The sequence below is a fragment of the Thalia democratica genome, chromosome 3, assembly GCF_965202585.1.
Source record: "Thalia democratica chromosome 3, ktThaDemo2.hap1.1, whole genome shotgun sequence".
Lineage (NCBI taxonomy): Eukaryota > Metazoa > Chordata > Thaliacea > Salpida > Salpidae > Thalia > Thalia democratica.
The window spans coordinates 48,310,938-48,323,363 of NC_139167.1; the positions used below are offsets into that span (position 1 = coordinate 48,310,938).

General features: G+C 26.3%; 1 protein-coding gene across 1 annotated transcript; it reads left to right on the forward strand.

Moving 5' to 3' along the window:
* The first annotated feature begins 4,048 nt into the window (after window positions 1–4,048).
* Window positions 4,049–11,950, forward strand: LOC145831703 (uncharacterized). The gene is made up of 4 exons (XM_082939016.1): window positions 4,049–4,249; window positions 4,320–4,455; window positions 6,877–7,042; window positions 10,313–11,950. Exons 1-4 carry the CDS (start codon window positions 4,076–4,078, stop codon window positions 10,602–10,604), a joined length of 768 nt encoding a protein of 255 aa, XP_082795142.1. The 5' UTR covers window positions 4,049–4,075; the 3' UTR covers window positions 10,605–11,950.
* Window positions 11,951–12,426: the final 476 nt, after the last annotated feature.

Sequence of the window (12,426 nt, forward strand, 5' to 3'; positions counted from 1 at the left end):
ACTGGAGTATAGAACTTTGGTCAACCTCAAATCCCCTCAAAGTATTCAGCATCAACTTACAAACTTGCAAATTAAGCACCTCATTAAATTTCAGAATACCAGTTTTTAAAAACAATGAATTCGTTGGAGTCAGTGCAGGTACGCGACAAACATATTTTACAATTCTTTTTTGCATACAAACAATTGGTTTCAAATGACAACTAGCAGCACCACCCCAAACAGATATACAATACAGGATATGAGGATAAAACGAACTATAATATACCATTTTCAAAGTACTCGTATCCAATTAATATCTTAATTTTGATATCATAGAACAACTTCTCAAAAGCTTAGACTTAAGGTACTTTAAATGTGCCTTCCAATTTAAATTATCATCTAATACCACACCTAAATACTTAATATTTTCACTCTGCTCAATCACAAAACCATTTACCTTAACATTGAATTCATTCTTTTTTGCAGTTCTATTAAACAGCAAAAACTTAGTCTTCGAATTATTAATAAACAATCTATTTTTACACAGCCATTTATCAATTTTCTTCAACTCCATATTTATAAAAGTATTAACATGGTCAATATCACAATGTTGATAACTCAGACAAGCGCCATCTGCAAACAATATCAATTTAATATTTGTAGCTGAAAATATGTCATTTATATATACAAGAAACAACAATGGACCAAAACAAGAACCCTGAGGTATTCCAACATTCAAAATTTCACGCTCAGAAACAACATTATTTACAACAGTAGACTAAATTCTATCTTTTAAATAACTTTCAATAAAATTTAACATTGAGCATTTTATATTATAACATTTAAGTTTTGATATTAAAATTTTATTATTAACAGTATTAAAAGCTTTAGCAAGATCCAAGAAAACAGAACAACGTACTTTTTTTTTCACCGACCTCAATTAGTTCCTAAACAATCTGATTTACTGCTAACTCAGTCGTACTATTTTTTCTAAACCCATATTGTTTGCAGTGCAGTAAATCATTTGAAAGAAAATAACCACTCAGTCTCTCACACACCAATGACTCAAAAGTTTTGAAAAAGGAGACAAAAGAGAAATAAATCTATAATTATTTACATCTTTTTTTACAATTTTTATAAATTGGCACTACCTCAGCATGTTTAAGAGAATTAGGAAACACACCATACTCAACACAACTATTATACAATATAGAAAGGTAGGGAGAAATTATTTTTGCACTAAGCTTCACAAAACAAATACTAGGGACATCAGAACGCACACTCTTGTTAGGGTTCATTGTTTTAATATAATTTTCAATTTTGCTTGCTGATATATTCTTAAAAACAAAACCATTTTTTACAGAACCTATTAAAAACTGATCATAATCACAAGCAACATGTGTTCTTTTTTTTATTAAACCAACAGCAATTGACACAAAATTTTTATTCATAACATTACCAATTTTTTTTTGGTTCAACAACAACATTATTATGCACATCAAGCACACCATTGATTTTTGAATGAGAGATAGGCTTATAAGCAACAGTACTTTTAATTATTTTCCACAACTTTTTACTGTTTGTTTTGTTTTTGTTTAAAACCTGTTTAAATTAAAGTTTTTTAGATCGTTTAATAACCCAATTCAGAGTATTTCTATATTTTTTGAATATAATTGAATTTTTTTTTTGTTTTATCTTTGATGGCAGACTTCAAGATTAGATTTTTCTTTTTAATTGAAACAATAATCCCCTTTGAAATCCAAGGTTTAGCTTTAAGTTTTTGATCTTTTTTATTTAAAATTTTAATGTAGTCAAATTGCACAAATAAGATTACACTATAAGAATATATAACCAAGTTAAAAGTCAACTACTTTGAATTAAAATTAAAAAAACAATTACAATTAATAAACCTTATTTAAAAAATAAATTTACAATAAACAATATATTAACAAAAAAGTTCAGTTCTGGAACTACATCTGGAAGGTCTTGTCTAGAATATCACTGCAATCACACTGTGTCTGGTTTATAAAGCTATGTTTTAAAAACGTAAACTTGCTTCAGATCAACTTGCTTTCTGGTTAAATGATTTGATAATACTTAATGTTCAACTAAATGGAACATCAGTGAAACTGGTATTCCATTACAGACCTTTTGAAAATAATACTATTGAAAGTATAAAACTGTTTAATTTTCTAAACAGCTTATCTAGTTTTTTAGTAACTACGTACTGTGTCAAGTGTTAATAAATAGTATAATTGAGACATTTTATGTATTTTTGTGTAGTTTATTTCAGGTCTTAAATTTACATTATAAGTATACCTTTTATGGTAACTTTTTGACTTAACTAGTAGCAATGTTGCTGCACTTCAACTCACCTAACTTATAAAATATATGAAACAGACAAAAAGTTTTAAAAACAGAAAGTCCAGTTCTGCATACTTATATAACAATTAATTTAGTTTTCTAGGCACCAAAAAATTTAATCTCTGGTTGCTAGCCAACTCTCTGCAGAAAGAATTTGACTTAGATAAATCTCTGAACAGAGACAAATCTTTTAGCTTGAAACCTTATTCAAAATTTCAGTTTATTCAAAATTACTAAATTAAACTGTTTGTACAAATTTTCTCAATGTGACCTTAATTTAATTTTCAGTTAACAGTGAATCTTATTAAAGGAACATTTTATTACATTTGTACTTATAAATTGTTTCTTAAAACATTTATGGTTAATTTTTCTTTGTAGCATAGTTACATAGCTTGTAAACTTTTAACAAGCCTGGCAAGAAAAATACTTCTTCTGGTAAATTTGCCTGCTTTTTAGAAAAATTGCCTTACTCCTATTGTAGAGCAAAGAGTGACACTGAAGATTTCTACCTTTGAGTTTAAAGTTAAAAATTAACTTTTTTAACCATGAACTTGTAAGACCAAACTTGTCATTCGACACATGTACAACAACAAAAAACATGGTTTGTGCATTCTTAGAAAAATTATTTTTAGTTTGAGATAAAAATACATAACGTGAAATCCTCAAACTGAAACAACATAAGTTTCATTAAGTTAGAAAATTGATTCTTAGTGAAGTAAAATTTCACCCGACTCTATAAAAATTAATATTTGACAAAGAGTTTAAAAAGATAAAATTTAACTTGTAAAATGTAAAACATAATCTAGTTTTACATCACTTATCAAACAGAGAGTTGCCAAACACTAAGCTTATAAATCCAATTTAAACTTTTAAAAAAATATCAGGCTTACTCAGGAGGTTTAATTATTTTAAACTAAGGCTGATTCAGACTAGTTAGCTATTTATTTTTATAGCTAAGGCTAGTTTTAAGGTTTATTTAAAACCTTAAGCTAGTATTTTGTTAGATTTTAAAAGTGTTTGACTTGATAAAGTTTAAATTATTTGGTTATTTTTTAGTATATCTTTCTTCTATATTTTTTTAAACTTTATAGTGTGAATTTTAGTTAGTGATTGAAAATTTCTGTGTTGCTGCTAGCTGATCTCCTTTAATTCTTCTACTCCACCTGTTATAACCGCTGTCAATAACAAATATATTAGAATTTTAATTTTTTTGAAGTTTTTTTGGTCAATTGTTTACAGTTAGATTGTTTTTAGAAGTAAACAAAATGTCTATGACAAAAACACAAAAAGTAACATTAATATTAACTAATTAAACGCAGTCAAAAAATAAATAACAAGAAAGAACATTATTTTATGTCATCAGACACAAAGTGCCTAAAATTTTTTAATTGTATACACATTAGCTGAAAACTCTTACTAGTTGATATAATAGTTTTTTTGGAATACGTTTTTTAGATATCACACATTATTTTTGTTTTTTAAAAACTGTGTAAGAACCATGTATATGTACTTTAAAAATCTGGTAATATAACTTAAGATTCTTTTATAAAGTAAAAACGTGTATGATTAGCGTGAATTTTTTGTAACTGTTTAATTTGTGCTTTTGTTACATAAACTTGACAGCAAAACAGTTTAGTGAATGTTTCTCACAATTATTATATGTATTTAGTTTATATTTGTATATGCTATAAAGGTCAAAATATTACCAGTATAAAAGTTAAACAGTTCTCAAATGGTTAAGTTAACTGAAGATAGCAATAGTGTAAAACTAGTTCGCGTTGGTCTCACTTGTGGGTTCATCGGATTTGCTGGAGGTGGTTTGGTTGCTGGACTATCTGCCGTTGTTAGAAGTTCAAGCTCTGGAATAGGTTCGAAATTGTCTACAGCATGGAAACATGTTCGTCAGGTAAGCCTCTTTTAGGCATAAGGTTAACACTTTAATGAATTTTGTTTATTCAATACTTCTACTGTAAAAGGTAGCACCTCAAAAAGCTAGGAATTTTGCTTCGATCGGTATGGGATATACTATGATAGAATGTTCCCTTGCAGGGGTTCGTAAGAAAAAGGATGATTGGAACTCAGCAGCCAGCTTAGCCACAGCTCTTCTTATTGGTTTGTTGTTATCCTTAGTATTTTGTATGACCTTTAGTTTTTATAGTAGTTTGAAGTTTCATGTTATTTTTGTTATTATAACTTGAAACAAAAGTTAATTTTTGTTTTCTATTATACAATAACTAAGTTTAGCAAAATAGTTGACTATTTTATTTTACAACGTCAATTTAAAGTGAAAACAACAGCTTTAACTACATTGTTTGTTTATTTTTGTTGGACTATATTAAAAAGTATTTTATGTAAATTTTTTTTAGAGGGGTTATAAAAACTTTATCTTAAAAAATTTTATTGAGCTGTTATCAAAATATACAACATGATACTTAAAGTATATACACTAAATAAAACACCAAGTAGTTGTATTTTTATTCACTATAATTTGAAAAATAACAAATATAACATAAAAAAGTTATGAAATAAAAGAAAACCCAAATAGGTAACCTATATAAACACACTGCAAGAACAAATATATTTATCAAACCTAAATACTACTTAAATACTTTATGTAGTAAATATTTGAAAAAAAAACTATAAAATCATTGTTTTATGTAATTGTAAGCATTTTTTTTAACAATTAAATAATCATAGTTTTATTTAAAATATTGTTGTTACAATTTCAGGGTTGCCAAAAAACCTGGATTCTTGGAAAAATCTGGAATTTGAAAATTTAGGCAAAATTTACCTGGAAAATAACAATTTTTACATGTAAATGGGTGAAATTTTTATTAGCAACAAAAAAAAATTTTTTGTACCATTTAAAATTTTATTTATTTAAAAGTTTTTGTAATTAGCATTAGTATCTTTTAAATATTGTTATACTATTTAAACTACTACTACAATTTTTTACCTTAAACTTAATTTTGTACTAAAAACAGACAAAATAGCTTGTACTTTCAAAAATCTGAACAAAAATTCGAAAAATCTTTGGCATCCCTGCTTTCTATTCTTATAAATTTTATTGAGGCAAGCATTTATGTTACTTAGTCATCCTTGTTGAGTTATTGTCATTTAATATTTTACGTTTTTTTTTCTGAAAGTTTTAAGCACTTTATTTATTTTAAATTTTTGTGATCAGCAAAATACCACTTTAATAGTTTTTTACTAAAAAAGTTAAACTTGTTGGGCGGGAGAAAATAATTAAAGGAGCTTAGCCATTTTCAGTGCAAAAAAGAAAACTCTTAAATTTTTATTGTTTAATTTTTTGAGAAAGAATAATTTCAATTTAGATTCAAGTAATACCTGATAAAATAATTAAATTACTTTTAGTCATTAACAAAAGTGGTTTCAACAACAATCATAGAATATCAGAAATATCGGATATAACAAAGTTAACAAACGGTTAATAACTAATAATAGATTAGTTTTGTTACAGATTAGTTTTTGTTAGTTTTTAATTTTAAAATTCTAATAAACTCCTTACTAAAATTAGAGAAACCAAAACCATCAAACCAACAACAAAGTGTGTGTAGCTTAAAAAAATTCCCACCATGTAATATATTACTGGTAACATTTATAACTATTTTGTATTTAAGGTATTTTATCAATTGAACTATGTTTTTTTTTTTGTTTTGTCACGGATTTTTGTACAAAACAATTTTTCTCTTGAAATCCAATTATTCTTGTCCTGGACAAGACTTAAAAGGTATCCGTGGTGTGCGACTCGATAACCAAAAGATTTTTCTGTGCACCAGGTCCTAGAGCCAAGAATTTTGAGCATTTTTTTTTTGTAGTTCAATAAAAAATATAATATAAATATATTCAGTTATAAATTTATATAAAAAATAACACTAATTTTTATGAAAAAAATATCTATGTTTCTTTTACAACATAATTTTGAAATTTATATTTTTGCAATTTTCAAAATTAAATATATTTCAACTTAAAAAAAAAATAGTAAAACAATAAAAAGAAGTAACTATTTGTAATATGTACTAAACTATATGATTATACGTTACAGTTTCAATTATTTAATATTTAAATTGATCTGCTGGAATTGTCCCAGCTTTAATTAAACTGTTTTATTTTAGTTTATCTTCTGTATTTTAGAATTTAAAATTGTTTGATCTTTATTTTAATTTAACTCTATTGTTTACTTTTAAAATATGGGCTACTACCATTTGACTTCCCATACAAACAACTCTTTATTAAAAAACAAAAAGTTTCAGGCATGTTGTTCAATGATTAATTTTAATGAAAGTTATTTATATCTTTTTTTTATGTATGTATAAATGTTTTAAACTTTTAGTTGTTTAATCAAAGTAGCTTATAAAATTGTAATCTAAGAAAATATACCCTAAACTAACACTAATGAGATAGTTGAACGGATTTACAAAACGGATGTAGTTGATTAAGTTTAAAAATAATAAAATCAATATAATATTTTCAAATTATTATTTTATACCGTAATAGTGTTAAACTTTCTAGGTCAGGGAACAAACCCAGCTATGAGGCTTGCAATTACATCAGCTGCCTGCCTTGGAGTTGTTAAGACTCTTAGTTTGAGTGAAGCCCTTTCAAATGTTGGGTTTGGTGCTTGGACTAGTTATTTAGGTTTGGGAGGAATGTTTGCTGTTGCTGAAGGAGTTATGAAGTAAATTTAGTTTATTTTCTTATATGAAAATATTATAATACATTAAACTTAAATTTAAGGCCATAGGGGGGTCTGACATTTTTTTTTTACAAAAATTAACTTTGGCTTTTATATGAAAGCTTTTAATTCAAACTACAGTCCTGTTTTTCTAGAATTCAAATATATCATTAAAGTTTTGAGATATTGTAACTTTAATACAAAGTTTCTGATACAAACTTATGGACCGCAAATTTTTTGGGGTCAATTTTCTCAGGAATTTAAAAATTCACTAAAAATCTATCTCTTCCTTTATTTTTCAAGCAATCTTCTTCAATTTTTTAGGAAATGCTCCTTATATTAAAAGGAAAAAACTTTAATTTTGACTTTTAATAATGTAAAAAAATAAAAATTTTATCACAAAAACTAAAAAAAAAAGTTTTTTTTTCAAAAAAAAGTTTTTTTTTCAAAAAAAAAAAATTTTACTACTTTTTTTTAAATTCCAAAGTAACATTTTATTTTATTTTATAAAGATTAGACTGTGAAAATTTGAAGTATATTGCTTGAAAAATGTAGGAGGAGAACTATTTTAAATAAAATAGTCTTTTTTCGCAGTTTCAGTTTTCCCTTTCCATAGAGAACCTATTATGCGGCCCGACTTAGACTAGTCATATCTCAAAAAATAATTTGAATTTTATAAAACGATGAAAAGCTTCTTTCTAACCCCCCCCCATGGCCTTAACTCAAAGCTGCTTTACAGAATCTCCAGGGTAAATAGGATTTTAGCTATAACCTTAAGCTATATAAAAATTATAACCAGTAAATTATTGTCACAGAGACATAACTTTCTTATAGATCATTATAGTCTAATTATTTTAAAAAACTATTTTAAACAAAAAGTACTTTTTAAAATTAATCTCCAAATAGAAATGTTTTTATGCTTAGTTATTATTTATTGTTTTAAATATAGATTGAATCTACTTTGATGCAAACTTGAATAAGTTTTGGAAGGAAATTTTTTTTTTAACTTCCATTATGATAAATTTAGGGAGATATGACATGGTTCTTCTATTAAATAAGCAATTAGAAACAGGATTTACATCCGGTCAGGATAATTCCGGATAGTTTTGTAAATTAAGGATACAATTAAAATACAATGGAAAATAAACGATCAATAAGCAATCAAACTCATTAAATAATTATAAACATGATTGCTATGGACAACCAACCATTTTTAATAACTAGCGTTCAAGGTTCCATAGACCTGTTGGCTGCTTTAGAGCCAGGTCACTTGATTCCGAGCACTAAGTACTTCACTGATACAATGCTTGCTCAGACTTATGAAAGTTTGAAGATAAAGTACAAATTGAGTTATCAGAAGCTTCGTTTTAGTCCTTTACAAGTAAAATATGGGGAAATTTGAAGACAAAAACCTCATATCTTTCTTTAACATCGCATTGGTTAAATGAAAAGTTCGAGTACAAACACCGAGCTTTACTCATTAAGGAAATAGAAGGTTCTCACATTGGCTTTTATATTTGTGAAAACATAAAGGAGATGCTTGAAAATTGGGTTATTAATATGAATTGCATTCAGTTTTTCTGAGCAACAACGCATTTAATATGAAGGCTGGTATGTTGATGTTAAAATCGTCTTCAGCACTCTGTTTCATTCACACGCTCCAACTGATAGTTAAAGATTCACTTTTTTTCAGAAAGTAACATAAGTTTGTTAATAGACAAGGCCCGTCAAACTATTGGTCACTTAAACCATTATTCTACAGTGTGCGAGAAACTAGAAAAATTCAGATCACTTTAGGTTCATCAGTGTCAATGCGAAAAACCTTGTTACATGTGCAAGATGTTAAAACAAGGTGGGTCTCAACCGAACTAATGCTGAAAAGATTAGAAAAATTCAAAAACAAGTGTTCAGAACTATGTGTCTAACAACAAATTTAAATCAAAAAATTTTCTTACAGCTGATGAATGGAAATTTGTGGGCTTCCTTAATGAACTGCTCGAACTTTTTTATATAGTAGCGCAAAAGTGTATTAAAAACAACGCATTTCAGTCAAAGTTAATCTCGCATGCAGCAGTACTAAAATATATTTTAATCATAAAGTTAATAGTCCACAAGGTCTAGATCAAAGTAGTTCTACAACCTTAACAACCTTGGCAAAAAATATAGAAGAGGTTTCCGAAAGAAGGTTTTATACTATTAATAACAGCATACGAATAAACCTTCATGATAACGACTTGTTTTTACTCACAACGATCCAACGGTATCGATTTGACTTTTTCCCTACTTGACAACAACATTGTGTTTTTTAACAAAATTTTTGTATTAATCAATTTTTAATAATTAATGGTATAATAATAATTATTTTTTATAAGTTTGTTCTCTATTGTAACTACATAAAACTTATAACATTTAAAATCCGGAACTGGCCGGATCTTAAACAGTGGATCTGGTAGATCACAACTAAAAATAAATCATTGTTGTATCTTTTTTATTTTTATTGGGTGGGTAAATTATGTTAAACTTTGAACTTTCACATGTGTAGATAACACTAAGCAAAATGTTTTACATTGAAAAGGATTGTACGCTATAATAAAAATGATCTCTTAAATTATTTTTTTTCAGAAATGTTTGAATTAGGACTTAAGAGTTTGTATTCAGCTCTAGTTTTGGATGTTTAAAATTACAATTTATTGAATAATACATTTTAAGTAAACTCAAAATATAAAAATAGTTATATTTTTTTGTACTAGTCAAATGACTTTATAAAAGCTTATTTGTTCTTCTTTCGTGTGATTTATGTGTCATATTTTTCTATATGATAAAGTATCGCAAAACAAAGAACTAGAACTTAGTATGATGTTCTACTTATTTTGAACAAAACAACGGTTTTTGTTATACAATTGTTTCATTATTCTATAAAATTAGACCAGCTCATCAGTCAGTTTATAAACAAAACCACAATTTATATATATATATGGAATGATTATATAGTCTATTTCTGAAGGCAACTAAACAATTGCTACAGATAAAACGTTGTGTTTTATTTAAACTGTTTTAATAACCTAACAGTTTTATAATCTATATTATTGTATTGTGTTTGCTTATTCAATTACATAAATAACATCATTTTCACAAGTAAGTTATTTATGTTTAAGATTCTCAGAGATTGTTTAGATGTAACATGCTGATGACTGGTAAGGCCAATCTGGTATTGTTAATGAGAACCGATTATTTATTTAAATGAGCAAACACTAAATAGTAAAAAAAAAACAGATCAAATTCCGGAAATCGCGTAGCAGATGGACTGAAAAATGCTTCGAACAATCTTGCAGCTGTTGCTGTTGTCTTCACTCTTGTATACTCCCTCTATTATCTGGTTGAAAGCAAGAAGAAGGAACAAAGTGCGAAACTGGTACAAGATAAATCAGAAATGAATGAAAATTGTGTTAAATCGGAAGATGAAGTTTTCAACCTTCCAGTTTATGAAGAAAAACCAACAACAGTTGTTGAAAAAGTTATTGAAAATGTTAAACTTCCAATTCAAGAGTCAAACTCTGATGAGTGAGCTTAGTCTAAAAGCTAAATTTTTATTTTTAATTAAACAATTGTGTCGATAATATTCACTAACAATTAAATGATCAGGTTGTTGCAACGTATTTGTTTAATAGTTAAAAAATTAGAGTTTTACCGAAGAAAAAGTAATGTTAGAAACCTGTACGATTATTATATTAAACCTAAAGCATTATTTTAATAAATTTATTATTAGTTAAAAAAAACTTTAATTAAATTTACAACAATAAGAATTTTTGTTTGTAAAAAATTGTTTTAGCTGGGTAGCAACATTTTCTTTAAGGTACACGAAAATTAAAGTTTTAACTGTTCTGAGTTGTTTTTAATTATCTATTTTAACAAGCATTTCAAACATTTTTTTATTACTTTAATCTCATTAGAAAGACCAGTGGTATTTCGTTGTGCACCTGTGCACATTGAGTTTTTAAATGTGAGAAAAAATTAAACGATCTATGTTTTGCCTTTTTATATTTAAAAAATCTAGTTATATATAAATTAACTGTTCTTAAAATTTATCAATTCAAGTTAAGAGACTTAAAACAAAAAAATAATAGTGTTTTTTGATAATATTTTGTAACTTATTTCGTCTAGTAAGCACTGAATTTATTTTCTAGTAATTTAGTGTGCGCAGCTTAAAAAAAATGAAAACCACAGAATTTGACCTAAATGAACACTTTGTAATTGATCAATTTAGAATATTTTGTGAGATAAGGCTAAAAGAAGATTTAAATTTACCAAATTAAGGGTTGTCACTTTACCTGGAAAAACCTGGAATTTGACAATTTAAGCAAAAAAACCTGGAATTTAAACAATTTTCACATATACAGTAGTAAAATTTCAATTTTACTTAAAAAATCTATCATATAAATATTTTTTTTGTCCTCGTCAATTTTTTTTTATTACGTTTTATACAATTTAACACAGTTTCTTACCTTAAACTTAACTTTAAACTAAAAATAGACCCATAATAGTGTACTTTTAAAAACCTGGTAGAAGTTTCGAAAACCTGGAAAGAAATTTGAAAAAAACTAGTGGCAACTCTGTAAATTATGGCTATTTTTAATAATTATTAGTGTTTTTTAACAATTATATTTTAACTCATATTATTTTTTGACCTTTTGAAGTTATAAAAAAGAATATTTTATTCTTATAATTTAAATTTTTGTATTTGAATTGTCATTTAACCCTTTCTTTGATTGTCCTAAAATAAATAAATTAAAGAAATAATTACTTTAGCTTATTACTTGTTTAAAGAAAACATTGAGCTATAAAAATAATTATTAGTCAATCAAAGTTTGTGCCTTTTGAAAAAACTTATGAATATAAGACATGGAAACAACGAATGGAATAATTTAAAGTTTATGAATCAATGATGAGCATCAATAAATTTTAGTTATTGTTTTTTATGAGATACAAGTATTTATGTATTGTAGGTTTGATTAATATTAGATATTAAATGTAAATAAACATTACAACAAAGTTATTTTTTCCTAATATTAATCAAATGATAGAGCTTTTTAATAAAAAAACAGTTTTTCCTTAATCAAAGTAAACAGCCTAAAAGTTTACAACCTTAAAATTAAGCGCAAATACTTAATTTTTGTGTATAAAGTGTCGCTTTTTATATTAAGTTATTACTTCCAATGATGAAACTTATGATTAAACTAAAATAAATTGCTATGATCAACTATTTTAACAGTATAGGTTAAAATAGTTATTACAGTTTATTAAACGACATAAAAAGTCGCTCAAAATATTTGGTTCTAGGAACTGGTGTACAAAGAACCTTTCGGTTATCGAGTCGCACACCTCGGGTA